At 40.3% G+C, this 15,394-nt stretch overlaps 1 protein-coding gene, 2 non-coding genes and 1 pseudogene across 5 annotated transcripts in view; 2 read left to right on the top strand and 2 right to left on the bottom strand.

Annotated features, from left to right (window-relative positions):
- LOC108089654 (ecdysone receptor) overlaps positions 1-15,394 on the top strand; it is a 91,083-nt gene that overhangs the window by 17,273 nt on the left and 58,416 nt on the right. The window contains exons 1-4 of one of the 3 annotated variants that reach the window (XM_017188024.2): positions 3,066-3,222; positions 3,817-4,032; positions 11,046-11,557; positions 11,635-11,801. In XM_017188024.2, coding sequence (XP_017043513.1) covers positions 11,106-11,557; positions 11,635-11,801 — 619 coding nt within the window. In that variant the 5' untranslated portion in view covers positions 3,066-3,222; positions 3,817-4,032; positions 11,046-11,105. Of the gene's footprint in view, positions 1-3,065; positions 3,223-3,261; positions 4,033-11,045; positions 11,558-11,634; positions 11,802-15,394 lie in introns of those variants that run through there. The other 2 variants (XM_017188023.2, XM_017188025.1) reach the window with 2 other exon arrangements.
- Trnan-guu lies at positions 6,701-6,774 on the top strand. The gene has a single exon. It is a non-coding gene; the product is annotated as a tRNA-Asn (tRNA).
- On the bottom strand, positions 7,156-7,229 carry Trnan-guu. Its single transcript has one exon. It is a non-coding gene; the product is annotated as a tRNA-Asn (tRNA).
- On the bottom strand, positions 7,435-8,054 carry LOC122320048 (annotated as a pseudogene).

Consider the following 15,394-nt stretch of genomic DNA (forward strand, 5'->3'; position numbering starts at 1 on the left):
GTAAAAAAAAAAATTCCGAGTTGAGCAGAAACGATTTTTGGACATAAAAAATGAACGTCCGAGTTGAGCAGAAACGATTTTTGCACATAAAAAATGAACGTCCGAGTTGAGCAGAAAACCGATTATGGTAAAAAAAAAACAAAAACATCCGAGTTGCGCATGAACGCCTTTTCCACATAAAAAACCAATGTCAGAGATGCCACAAAATCATTATTAATTAAATAATTTAATTTTTCAAAAAAATGGTTCTTTTTTCAGTTTTCAGTTTTATTTTTTTTTTTTTTGAAAAATTACTTAATAATCATATAGCATAAGTGCGCGCGCACTTTTGCATTGATACATATGCTATATGATTATTAAGTAATTTTTCTAAAAAAAAAAAACTAAAAACAGAAAACATAACCTTTTTTAGAAAAATTACTTAATAATCATATATGATATATGATTATTAAGTTATAATTATTTGCAAATAAATGAATAATAAATATGTAATAATTATATGAGTAAGTAATGATTTTGACGCATCTCTGACATTGATTTTGCCCAACTCGGATGTTTTTTTTTTTACCGTTATCGGTTTTATGCTCAACTCGGACGTTCATTTTTTATGTTCAAAAATCGTTTCTGCTCAACTCGGATGTTCATTTTTTATGTCCAAAAATCGTTTCTGCTCAACTCGGATGTTCATTTTTTATGTCCAAAAAGAGTTTCTGCTCAACTCGGACAATTTTTTTCAATTTTCTGCTCAACTCGGCTAGCCCCGTATCATGCGCAATTGGCTGCTCGTTTCCTCTGCTGCAGTCGCTTGGCGGGGGTGAATAGTTTCGAGGGAGGTGCACTAGTTCGTTGTGTGTGTGTGCGAGAGAGCGGGGTCTGGTTGCAACAGCAATTTTCGCCATGGCTCAGTGCTTTTGGCGATTTCCTCTTTACACCCGCTATCTCTCCTCGGCACTTAACGAGCTGTAAGGCTGTAAAGTTGCATGGGCGCTCTCACACTCGCATTTGCATGTGGCCATGTGTGTGTGAGCCGCGAGTGTAAAATTATTCATTTTTTCTAAGGTTCAGTCTCAGAGTTGAAGGTCAGTTGATGCTTTATGTCATTCAACTTGCTGTCGGCGTTTGCAGTTGTTGTTGTTGTGGTTGTTGCTTTCAGCGTTTTCGTCATCGCTGCGCTACCATTTTTGTTGCCTTTTGCATGTTCGCCGCTCGCGTGTCTTGCCATTCAATTGGGGCGTGGACACTGCCTTCAGACCACCCAACACACCCGGCTGACTCTCGCTCTTCTCGAGGATGGGAAGGGCAATAGGTGGCGACGACACCCACAGGGCCGTATGCGCTTTATTGGATTCCCCCGGCTAATAGGTTCAATAGACGATTATTGCAAATTAGCTTAGGTGAATAGCGAGAGTGAGGTTATGTTTGGCGAACGTGAGAGTAAAGGGCCACCACCACCCCCACCCAACCGTTTTCAGTAGCTGCCTTGAAATCAGACAATAATATCCAAATTCCCACGGCTTACACCGAAGACGGGAGACGTGCGTGCAATTCTCGCAGCCCAGTACAATTCAAGAGCGGAAAAAAATAAAATTAAACAAAATTCCATTGAAAAAAATACAAAAAAAAGCATTAAAATCAAAAGTCACATAGCCACAGCGGCAGCGACGTCAGCAGCGAGCGAAATCAACACAAAAAGTGTGTTACAAAGTCACAGGCGCAAAAAAACAGCAAGAACAGCAGGAACAACAAATATCGGCAGCGCAGTAGCCAGCAAGTAGAGCTTAAAAGCCACAGCGAAAAGAAACACAGAATAGCAGGAACAACAACAAGTCGGACTCTCCAATAAGCCCAGCACTGAAACCAGTTTTTTCAGTTTCTCAAAAGTTCGGCAGAGCAACAAGAAGAACACGAATGTATGTACATATGTGTGGCCAAGTGCGCATACAGTGGATCCAAGCTGCAGCACTGTAAGCATAGGGAGCCCTCGATCTTGTTGACTTTCAGTTGCGATAATGCGCGTTTATGAAGCCTTTTGGTTTGATTATTTTTTTTTACTACAAAATAGTTATAATAAAATCAAAGTTCGATCGAATGGCAGTTATCGTTTTTGTAGATTGAAATCGCTTTTCCTTACATGAACGTTTAGGATCACAATGTCATTTCACAACCCATTTTCTTTATATACATAGCCAAATTTGTCAGTATAGCTACATCGACTCGGCTTTTATACTGAACAACACCGGAATAAGAATACTACCACACTTCCGTTGGTACAAACTAGCTTAAATTTATATACATATGTATATGTATGTACATACCGGGCATTTTACAATTTTATAACTCTTTTACAAGCTTTTTAGGCTTCATTTCATTTTGAAAAAATTAGGGATCCTTGTATTAAAAAGTTAATATTTTTACAATAACAAAGGAACGGCATTTAGTTGCTTCACAAATTATACACAACCCACAACATTCTGGATGTTGCAGTTTATATTTAAGGGCATAAGAAAATTTTTTAACTCGATTTTTATTTACTTATTTTTCTTTGTTAATGTTTGATTTAAAAAAAATTGTTTTTGTATACATATGTATAAAAAAATATAAAATATTGAAGTTGAAAAAAAGTGATTTAAAACCAGATCACATGTATGGATTGTTATTTGAATAATTTGACTAGGAAAAAAATTGTATCAAAAAACGGATTTACAAAGCACTACCCATTAGCTTCAACCACTGTACATCAATGCTGCCGCTATGGCTACTGCACCGCTGTTGTTGTTGCTCAGACCGATTTGAGCTGCCGCGAAAGTTGAGCGAGCGCAACTTGAGAGTCAAAAAAAAAACCAAGCGCCAAAACACAACAAAATCAAGTCGGAGAAAATCACAAAACCAAAAGTCGAGCTCGAGAGTAAAAGGGCGGCATTGCCAAGCTGAAAAAGTGTGTGAAGAGCGCCTGCGCAGCAAAAGCAACAATTACACGCTGTCTGCCAAGAGAGGGGGTGGTGAAGCGGCCCGCCAGAGAGCGAGAGAGAGCTTCACCTGACAGCAGCGGCAGAGGCCGACGTTTTAGTTTCAGAGTTTTTCGAGTAATACATTACATCGCGCGCAGTTGTCGGTGGAAAAATGCAGAAAAATCGAAAATAAACACGCAGACCGTGCTAGAAAATCGCTGAACAACGCAAAGATTGCAACCAAATTCGGATTAATTACGGGCTGCCCGTCTCAGTATGTGTTGATACAGAGTCGAACGAATATTTAGTATTCCGTTTGAAAATAAACGGAAAACAAAGTTCTACTCAATTGAGGGAAAACTTTTGTCGATTTCGTGGCAAAAATAAGTTATTTAAGCCACAAAATTGTGCTGTGCTGGATATTAGTGTTGTTGTTGTTGCTGTTGTGGCGAGTGACACGTTCCCCCTTTCACCCCCGCCCCCTTGTCAAACATTCCATGCAGTTGGCGCTTGTTTACTCGCTCAGCGTGAGAGAGGCCCTCTGAGAGAGTGGGAGAACGGAAAGCAGTGCCGTCGCGGCTCTTTTGACAATGTTAAGCGAACGAAATGAATAGCTCTTTGTGGCCAAAACCTATTACGGCGATGTGCTCGGTGCATAGTGCTAAACAAAAGTTCATTCAAATTTTTTGCTGAGTCTTGTGTTTTTTTAATTGATTTGCTTCAACAACAAAAGTGTCGAGAAATGCACGTGTCTGGACGCTGCAAATGAAATCTCTATTATTTCTCTCTTTCGGTCACTCTCCACAACTTTCTCTCACCCCCGTGCTTTATTTTAACTGAGTCTCACTCTCTCTCTTCCTGCTTGTAGAAAATGCATTTGCACTGTGGGACGAATGTGGTTGAATAAAATGTATTATTTAAATGCAAAAATTTAGTTTTTTCGTTCAATAAGTGTTGTGGATTGCCGATTTCAGTTTTATTTAATTCTAAAACAATAATTAAAAAGCAATAAACTCCGTGAGAAGTAAATCTTAACAATCATCACTGGATTATTTCTGGAATACAACCAAATATGCAAAATTAGGTGAGCGAATAATAAAAATATTTGTATGTTTTCGAGGACGATTTTATTATACATTTGTTTCAAACCTTTAATGCGAGTTCCGGACATTAGTGAAACGTGTTGGTGCAATTAGGTCAATGCTGTTAATATATATAATAAATACATATGTATATACAATTACGATTGTGCTTCACCCTACAAACGCAAAAAAATGTATAATTCACTTTATCCGACATTATAAATAAAAAATGTGGTTAAACTAACAATACTCCATATTCCCTACATTGGTTAGTTGTTTATAAGAGAATCGGTCTTACGATTCTTGACTAAACCTAAGAAGCGGTTGAGCTCCTGCGGGTAACATGTATTGTAAAATGGTCTTAAGTTTTAATTCTATCTCACTAAAACTTTTCTAACAGTTTGATTGCTATTACCCGGAGATCTTACGATGTTATCATTTATCTGCCTAAGAAAATATGGAAAAACGTATAACTTCTTTATTTATAAATAGGTATACCTTCACCAACTTTGAGACATAGTGTTTTTTACGTCTCTTGAAACAGGAATAAAAATTCGTTAATTCGTTAGGGGCGTACTGTATACATTGAACATCAAGGTATAAGAAACTATAACGCCATTTTCTTAAAAGAAAATTTGCTGCGCCCACTACACGCCCGAAAAAACGCAACATTTTTTGGCAACCGCAGATTGAATTGTTCAGAATTGGGGTTATTCATGCAGCTCGGTTTGGGCAGATATTTTCAAAATGTTGGCATGCAAATTTAAATTGTTTATCATAGTCACGAGAATGTTACGGTCAAAGAAAAATGGCTTTTAAGCTTAAACACAATGGTTAAGAGTTTATAAAACCTTTTTTAATATTAACGATCTACAGATTTACTATAGAAATTAAACTTAGTTTAAAGTGGTCCATCATTTTTAATCTTTTAATCAGCACAATACGTTCAATAAATCAGTACCCTTATTTTAACTTATTTCATTGAAGCGCATTTAATTAAAATTGTTAGACTACTATACCTCTTAAGACTGCGGTTTAGGTTTATATCAAGTGGTGAAGAAGAGATATTGGCTTTTAGTAGTACATAGTAACTTAGTGTGCATTTAAAAATCATTTATAAACATTGTGTCCCTAAAAAATTGTTTCCGGCATTTAGAAGCGAACTATTAGACACGAACCATCTGTAATTTATAAAACTGAAGATGAGCCTGGTGATTGCTGCTCCCGAATTTTTCCGGAAGGAGATTTATTGTAAAAGCTGGACTTTTCGTTTTCAAATATTTACTATGCTTAATTTTCAAAATAAACTAATAAATCTCAAAAGTACCTAAATTTAATTTTTTGAAAATAAAATTATTAAGTTAACTTTTTTTCATGGACCCATTGTTATAACTTAGAACATCCCAAGATGTCAAAGTCTAACTCAGCGCTCAAGACCAAAACTGAAAATTGATTTCTTTCTGCTAATTGTTATGCACATAAATTGCAGCTGCTTTGTGCTCGGCGGCTGGGGCAATTGGAAATGCAGATGAGTGGTGGTCGCTACACCAAGTTTTCCCGGTGATTTTAGAAAAATACAACCCAAACGGAATTCTCCTGTTTTTTTATTCAGCGGAAATGCATCATTTGCAGTGCGCGCAGCGCGCCCCCTTCGATCGCCTCGTCGCCCGGCGGTCAGCCGGTCGTCAACCGTCGTTCTTGTCCGTCCGATTACCCACACACACGAGGAGCACACAACAGCAAGAGCAACAACAAGCCGGTCCGCGAAATTAGTGCAAGTGCAACATGCCAGAAGCAAAACGAAACGAACCAAAAGGCGAATAAACTCTGTCGAATGCACGGATTTGGGGGAGGCAAAGAAAGAGGAGGGCCGAATAAAAGTCTGCTTCTGTTTTCCTATTTTCAGAGTGCCACAAATAGATTTCAATCTGCACAACTGACGCCAAATTTTTGCATTCGCCGTTCGTTGAGCTTTTTTCCCGCCAAGCTCCGCACTTTCATCGGGTATTTTATTCGCCTGTTGGGTTAATTAAAATTTGATAATCGGACTGGGACAGGGGGCAGGCTTCAGATGGGTTATATAAGCATCCACCGAAAGTAGGTCATATCGTTCGGATCCAGTCGGCCCGTGGCTGGGCCGTTCGTAAAAGCTGCTGCCCACTGTGGGACGACCTTATCAAGGATTCTGGGTCAATATGCTTACGCCATTTTGTCGGCGCCTCGCTTGGGTGCGTTCTGTGTGTGAGTTATTAGAGGGATTGTGCTCGGGGTGTATCGCTTTGTGGGTGGTACACTTGAGAATTAAATTTTGCGCTAAAACAAAGGCGCCGCCTTCAGCGAACGGGAGGTCAGATAGCTCTGCTTTAGTTTAAGTTCCACCGTTGCATGTCACACGTACTGAAAGTGCATTAAACTACTGCATTGACCTCGTTCGACTTCAGGTAATTGACATTTGGTCATGCAATTCAATACCCGCGCAATTGCGTACGAAGAACAAAACTGAATGCCAAAGGGCGTTCGGAATTTCTCCTGAATAAGATGATAAAATTATGATTAGTGGATCAAACAAGGCATATTTAAAAGTGAATAGCTCTTAACTCAGAGTTAGAAAAAATTAATGAGCTGCACTACTCTTTCTTAAACCTGCCACTTGACGGGCCGGTCGCAGCAGCCTCCGTGGCGCAATCGGTTAGCGCGTTCGGCTGTTAACCGAAAGGTTGGTGGTTCGAGTCCACCCGGGGGCGGTCGTTTTCTTTTTTTATTTGGCATATTTTATGGCGTTTTTAAAAAATGATGTTGAAATGAAATAAAGTAAAAGTGCCCGCAGTTAAATTTAAGAGAAACAGTATAGATATATAATTTTATATCAATAGAGTAAAGCCGTTAAATTTTCGAATTCTTGTGGTTCCGCAAACTCTATTTATTAAAATTCTTATGTTAAAAAAAATAATTATTTGAGAATCTAAATAGTATATTGTTGTCTCGCCTTTATTAAATTTTTTTATACCTTACTTATCCAAACATTGTTACATTTTGCATTAATGTTTCTTTTCGAGGAATTTTTTACATATGGTGATATGCTCTGATAAATAAATTCAATTAATGTGGTTTGGAAAAAATTAACTCGCCCCCGGGTGGACTCGAACCACCAACCTTTCGGTTAACAGCCGAACGCGCTAACCAATTGCGCCACGGAGGCGACAGCGACGCGCAAACATTATTTCTTTTTTTAAATGACAGTATAGTACAGGAAGTTGATTGTATACCCTTGAAGATGCTAGTATAAGTTCAGTCAGAAGTTTCACCGCAGTGAAGGATACACCTCCACCACACCACACTTAATTAATTGTTAATAATAATATGTACCTAAATAAAATAGAAAACATGAAATAATCACCATCTTATCATGATAGGAATCCTTGCAGAGTATCATAGGAAAATAAGGCGGTATTCAGGGATTGAATATTCTGAGTATCGAAGCACTGATTAAAACCAGGATCCATTATAGGAAAAGATTGTGTTTTTTTGGTTCAACAAGGTATTTTTACATTGACATTGGGCGAAGTTTAGAAGATCCAAGTGTTGGAGCTTTGTCCGAATAATACTCCATCCAAATCATTATCGGGGTTAATTTGAAACTGGAGAACCCCTACGTATTTAGTATTTTACAAGTGAAGACACACTTTTGCACACACAACGTTCGTTGTTCCATGGGGAACATGGGTTTCTTTTTCGGCACAATTGTGACATTTTACGGTTTTACATCTGTTTGTTTTTGCAAAACCACCGGCTTGCTTTTCTTTAACGCCCCTGATTGTCTGATGGTTCTATCTTTCCATTTGAAACACCGGGACGTCCATTGTCAGATTTTTCCACATGAAACAAAAGGCGCGCAATCAAGTGCGGCCTTTGAGATCTGATAACTGATAACTCAGCCTGTTACCTCATCGGCGAGGGAAGCGTTTTCCAGCAGATAACTCTTAACGGAACCCTTTAAACTCTCGCACCGCCGCTTATATTCTAAATTCGTAGTTTTTTAATTATACATATATTATTACAGTCAAGTCCCGATAATTCGAAATGGCAAGGGGGTCACTTTTTTTTCCGAACTAGACGGGAATTCGATTTATCGAGATTTTTTTCAAAGGAATTTTTTTTCAAGGGAACAGAATTTTTTACGAATTATCGCGATTTTCGATTTAGTGGGGTACGAATTATCGGGATTCGACTGTATATATTCTTGAGCAGGATCACCATCCATCAATATTAATAATGAAGTGTAGAGTAACGCTTATTGCTGACGTGGAAGGGATTGTACTAACAAAAGGAAAAAATGTAAGAGAATCTCTACCTGCATATCAGCATATCGGTTCATCGAAGCTAGCTTCAAAGATTGCTTGCAAAAGGATTTCCTTTCTGATATTATGCAGAATTACCAAATCTTTTGTTCCTTGAAGATAACATAACTTACTATGGTTTTACTGGCCCAGAATAAACAACTCTATTTGACGATAGTGCATAAAACACTATAAACTTTAAGATAATCCGCTTTATAAACCCTTAGATACATTCACGGTAGAGCTCTAGAACACGCCGCTCACTCGCGAATAAGGTTTTTTTATTTTTTAAATTCTTCAATAAAAAAATTTTGCGGAGCATATGTAGTTCTTTTATAATCGAAAAATTGTATTTCGGTTAAAAACAACTAAAGTAACCAGGTTTCTAATGATATTACTAATTTGACGAAAATATGTTACTTGATCAAAGCCAATAAAACTTATTTTTAAATAAATCAAATATGTATAATGTTAAATAAGTAATAATGTTAGTTAGTAAAGTTGTGAGTAGTACGTTTTATCACTATTAAAATCAAAAAATTAATTTTATACAGTTTTAATCATCGCCTTTAATTGTTTCAAATGGGAGACTTACACACACGAGTATAACCCACATATATTGGTTTATTACTTGTTTACTTACATAAAAACATAGAAAAACAAGAAAGGAAGCTAGTTTCGGATCAGTGATATACCTGTGCAGTCATCAAAAATTACTGCTAATTTTCTATATATTCGACAGTGGTTCATATGACACCTATATGATGGAACGACTATATTTTTATGAAATTTAATTCGAAATTAAAAATTTGTTAAAAAACTCTGTATTCCAAAATTCATGATTTTCTAATCAAAGACAACGCTGTTATAATTTTATATCAATTAATTATATATATTTTTTTCGACCTTTCCTATGACAGCTATATGATATACATTCCGATTTGTAGTCATTTTTTTTATCGATTCAAGGGCAGTAAAAAAACTTGGTTTTCTAAAAATCATGCTCGTGGGATATAAACATTACTTATCAAAGATGATTAAAATATTTTTCGATGTTTTCTATATGATAGAGTTGTCCGAAATGTAATACAAAATTTGATAGTAGTTAAAAAACACCATCTGGAAGAAATTAAGTCGATATGAGGATAGTTTTTTTTACAATCTCTTGTATGAGGGCTATCTGATATAGTCGCCCGTTAACTAACTAACTAACTATACAACTTTTGGTAAAGTTTCAGCAAGATAGCATTAAAACGGAGAGACTAGTTTACATAGAAAAATACAGACTGGCAGACGTATTTCCATTCGGATCGTGATGCTGATCAAGAATTTATATAGGGGAGACCGGGGGGTTTTGAGACACGGGGGTCGTGAGACGCGCTTACAGCCCTTAACTAAAAAGCGCGACATCTACCAGCTGACTGCGAAACTTCTTGCTTGTTTTCAATCTTCATATCCACATCACAAATATTCCGCTCATGCCGATTCTTTATGTCTTCCCAAATCGCAACTCCAATTTTGTGATCGAAAGTTTTGTAGACCGTTCGTGTTTGCTGTCTTTTCGCTTTGTTTTACAAGCGGTTTGCGAGATTGCATACATCCGAAACATTCCTTGGTGAGTAGCCTTTTGAAACACGGAACAAATTTTGCATAAACATTTAATGCGTCCGTAAAGCAGAAGCCATATTTAAAATATAGCTATTGGGGGGTCGTGAGACAACGTTCTCGGGGGGTTATGAGACATTCTATTACCGCGTCATCTAGGAACATAAAATTGTAATTTATAGCCTGATATAGTGTTTCTGTACAAAACCAAAACGCTTAATGATAATTTTGATATTTTTGATGGATTCAGTGTTTTTGATGATCGTTTTTTCTTTCTTTAGTCATCATGGTGCGACATAAGTATAGTCAGACTGCCAAATCTGCGATTGATGTCAATGTTTTTGTGGCTGCTATAAAAAAGCCAAAATCTTTTCAATTTGAATAAATTGTAGACCACAAAATATGCCTTAATAAAGATTAAAATAAACAATTTTGATAAAATTAAGCCATTTTCGTTCTTATAAATTTGTGTCTCACAACCCCCCGAACATTGCGAAAATCCATAAAAAACAACTTTTGAGCAGGCAGGCAAAACTTGAAGGTCGAACTAAAATTTCAACTAATTATACTCTTGTCTGAGTGAAATTACACTGAACTATGATTTAAAAATTTGTACGGGCAGAAAAATGGCTTTTCTATTATATTTTTTGTCAAAAAACAAAACCCGTCTCAAAACCCCCCGGTCTCCCCTTCTTTCTGGGGTCTGAAGTGTCTTCACTGCGTTGCAAACTTCTGACTAAAATTATAAAACCCTTAAAAATCAGCATTTGTTTGAGGTGGAGTTTTTATGCCCACTTTGGACTCACAGATAATAGGATAATATCACCTTACAAATAGTAAATTGGAGGTAAAATAAACTTAGATATACTCGAGTAGATTAGGTTTCTCTGTTTCAGAAATTGGCTAAAAGAGCTATGTTGAGAAGTCGATATTTCTTGTTTTCGGAACCAGTTTAGTTTATCATTTCCTATGCTCTATTTTATCTCCAATTTAACGAATTGGCCAACACAGCCGAATTTCCACTCTTACTTATTAATGGTGTTTGTATTCCATTTTAATTGCTATGTTTTCAGGATCATAGGGCCTAGGCAATTATGTGAATCTATGCAAATGGATACCATGAAGGCGTGGTCATGTTGACGACTAACGGACAGGTACAAACGAAGCAAAAGCGCTCCACGATACCCAGCCACATTTTGCTGCAACAACAACTAGCCGCAACGGCGCACGGAGGAGCATCCTCCTCTGCCACAGTTCCCGCCTCTTCGCTGCCCGTCAGCAGGAGCCATGCCGCCCTGACCTTGCATGTGGCCAGTGCGAATGGCGGCACAACAGCAGCCACATCTGCAACCGCTGTCGAGGATAAACTGAGGCCCACGCCCACCCCAATTAAAATCGAGCCCATGCCGGACCTCATTGCTGTGAGCTCGGCCGCCGGAGGATCCAGTGTCGCCACAGTTCCTGCCCCTGTAGCGGCAGCCACATCATCCAACAAGACCAACTCTTCCGCGGCGGCATCGACTTCGGCAGCAGCAGCAAACGGGCACTTGGTGCTCGTGCCCAACAAAAGGCCGCGATTAGATGTGTAAGCCATACCCCAGAGCCCAGAGCACCGGGTCAGAGGTCACTCTTGTTCTCATCACTCTCTCACTTGCTCCGCAGCCCAGAGGATTGGATGTCCACTCCTAGTCCGGGCAGCGTGCCCAGCTCTGCGCCGCCGCTTTCACCGTCTCCCGGTTCGCAGAACCACAGCTACAACATGTCCAACGGCTACGCCTCGCCCATGTCCGCCGGAAGCTATGATCCCTACAGCCCCACCGGCAAAGCAGGTGAGTTGTGCCTCCGAGATTTTCCTTTAATAAGAGAAATTAATTGGTGTAGAGTTGACGTGGGGTAGTTCGAAAAGGCCAGTTGTGCGAAAAATTGCCAGATTGGCTGCACTGGCGGCAAATGGGAACAGTGCGCAACTGACGAAGTGACCAACAGGTGGCGCTTTACACAAAGTGATGGCAAGTCAAAATACACTGTTAGCTATAACAGCAGAGGGCGCTTTTGTATAACATGTGGCGCCACAAAAGTCTGTTAACTCAAAATTCAGTGGCTGATGTTAATCGTTTCGAATGTGTACAGCCAAAAATCAGAAAAAATGTTAGAAACATTTGTGTTACTACTATATTAATGACTAATTACCCATATGACCAACAGATGGCGTTTTACAATTTAATTTATTTTAACATTACGGTGTTGCTGGATAAATTAGGTCAAGAACAAGTTAGTTGGGCTAATTCAACTGAAATTCGGAAAACTTAGCGAAAAATATAACGATTTAATCTTCGGTGCATCCAGTTTTATTAGTGATGATTTCGCATTGCTGTTCTTAATTGTTAATTGTTAAATACTTACAATAAGAATCCAATGTTCGGGAACCAACGTATTGAAAACAGAAGAAATACAATATGGATTATAAAACTGGAAAACTGAATTAAAAAAGGAACAGCCTTATTGCTCTTAAGGGGCCAAAATGTTTTACGTTTTAGATCGATTTATAACAAATATTGAGCAGGGCGAAATTTGGTACTTGTCCACTCATCAAAAAGTAAAAAAGGTATTTACTAAAGTTATTTGTTATAAATTTAAGAAAGCTATAAAGCATAAGGATTATTAGTTTATTTAACGTGATTTAAATTGTATAAAAGCAGGCATCATTTTTTTGTTAAATTTCAGCACTCGTTTGCATCCCAATTTCAGGTTTTTTTTAAATTACTAATTGATTAGAAAAATGTAAAAGCGTATACAGAATCTCTCTGATATGATATTTTGTAAAGTATCAGAAAGCAAAGCTTTTGAGCTCTGCTCAAGAGAATCAAACTATAAGTTACAGGTTTTTGATATCATTTAAAAGTTGTTGGTGCCAAATCGCATCTGCGAAATTTTCAATACAAGTTGATTGTAATCAGGAAAATGTGTATGACGTAGGACGAAGGGAAAAGCAAACAGGGAATTAGGCACGAACGGCGAACCGAAAGGAATCAAATGCACGCCCCGCCTCAATGAAACGCTCGCACACAGAGGCAGCGACACGCAGACATAAGCCGAGAACGTGCCTTTCACCTTTCACGTGAAAACGTGGCCGGCTTCAAGGTCATGGGCGCTGCAGACAAGGCAAATGAAAGGCCGAAGCCCCCGGGCCGCCCATTCTTCCATTCTTCCATTCTGCCACCCACCGCAAAACCGCCCGACTCGCATCCAGACGTGGAGCGAATGTAAGCCCCGAAATTACCAAAACGCGCCGCAGTCGGGACGAGCAGACAGACAGATGATTAGTCGGGGGGTTCGGCTGTAGGCGGCTGACTGACAATGGCAATAAAGTTGAAAGTTGAAGGTCGCCAGACGACGACTACACACGCATTTGTCGACTGCGACGGCGACGTCGACGTCGTTTTTTGGCACTAAACGCTCGGCATCGTAAACTTTGCGGGTGGAAAGTGGGCGGGGCGGGGGCGGGGGCGGTGAGGCTTTGAGGTGGAACACCCACAAAAGCCCTCACCGCCAGACGCACGCACAAGCCAACGCCCTCCAGCCTCCATTTGGGGTTCCGGAGGGTCCTTGGGACTGCTTTTACGACTCCTAAAATAAAATGGCCACTGTCGGCCCGAAAATAATCGATCCTTCAGCTACGGCCGGGTCCCCCTCGAAGCCCCGAATTGTGCGTGCGCCCGAACTTCGCCTGCTTTCACTCCATTCCACTCCACCTCGACTTGGGGATACGTCTGGCGGTGCGCGGGCTGCGAGGCCCTAAAAGGGGCCACCAAGCAGGGGGAGTGGAGTGGGCGGGAGCGAGTGTGCGTAATGAAATCATGCCAAGGCTGTTGCCTTTGTAAGGACACTCCGAGCAGACATAACCCTGTCCCGAACCCCTCTTCGGTCTGCTGTTGTTTTTCTTGGCAATTTCACCAGCGATTGGTTTTCCCTCTTCAGTTGCAAAGTGGGTAGGGGCGAACGTGTGCAATGTGGCGTATGCGCAATTCCACAAACAATCCTCCAAGGAGTCCTCCCACTCACCACAGACCTTTCCCCGCTTTCTTGCCAGCTGAATGGGATCACGCTTGATTTCTCGACTATTTCCAACATTTTCTTGACAATTTCAATTCATTGGTTTTCGGGGTGTTTGTCGTGTGCTTAGTTGGCTTGTGGAGTCAGTGATTTATACGCGAGTGTTGAGGATCCGGCTCATTAATAGTCTGCTGCAGAAAAACCCTGAAGGATTGGTTAAATGCGTTCTGTGTGGAAATATCCTTCTAGGAATTCAATATAAAGTAAACTTGATTTAATTCTGGCCGAAAAATGAATATAAATCATGTTAATATCGCTCTAGTTTTGTACGTTTCTTTGAGTATTCACAGAAGATGCGTCCCAAAAAAGGAGCCGCACTTCCCTTAAACATCAAGGACCTGAGGCTCACCTAACACGCAAATTAGCATAAAAAGGTGCTGGCTGCAGGCACTTTCCAGAGAAACCTTAGCCGCCCGACCAAGTCGAATTGATCGGATCGATTGAGCAATGCATGCAATTAGGTTTACCCTGCCTAATGTCTAGACGGCCGAGCCCAAGAATATGGCCAGACTCGGTTTAATCTGTGCAGGACACGCAACGTTGAGGAAAGACAACCCGAAGAAGGGACTAAGGAAAAGGAGAAGCAGCAGAAGGAGGAGGAGGAGGCGGCGGAGGCTCCTCACGGCGTCCAACAATGATTTTTCAATCATGCGCCTGAAACATGATAACCGTTGCCAGTCTGGCTCGGCGTCTGGACTCAGAAAAGGCTCTGAGTATCAAAGCCGGGGAACTGGTTTCGGCCACTCCCCTCTCCCCTTTCCCCTCTGTCCGTGCTTGCATTTCCTGATTGTGCCCAAGAACCTTTGGCTTGACCAAATGCGATCCTTCGTTCCTCAAATTTGTCGCTGCGGTTCTGGTTCTGGTTCGTCTTGCTCTGGCAGCGGCCATTCAAGGTCTTTGCGTCTGCGTTGGGCTTAAAGCGGAGGGACAGCAGATGCTTTTTTTGCCAGCCAGCAGGTACACTTGCCTGCCATTGTCCAGAGAGCAAAGGAGAAAAAAAAGCACACGACTCTGCCTTAGTGTGTCAAATGGTCTGCAGGGGTTGCTCGCCACAGCCAAGGGGAAGGGGAACTGGCAGGGGAGAGGGAGAGGGAGAACGGTCCGGCCGTCTGACGGTCTGGCGGACTGAAGGGCTGTCGGACTTTGGTACCGGACCAAGACCAAAGGCTCTGCCATTGTGTTTGGGCCGGCACATGTTTGCGGGTCTCTCTTCCCTTCGTTCTCTTTTTCTCGTTTGAGTTCGCTTCACATAAGCCTCTATATATAGTTTGACCTTGATCTTGAATATAGATATACATATATCCCTTGT

This window comes from Drosophila ficusphila, unplaced genomic scaffold (assembly GCF_018152265.1).
Source record: "Drosophila ficusphila isolate 14025-0441.05 unplaced genomic scaffold, ASM1815226v1 contig_414, whole genome shotgun sequence".
NCBI lineage: Eukaryota > Metazoa > Arthropoda > Insecta > Diptera > Drosophilidae > Drosophila > Drosophila ficusphila.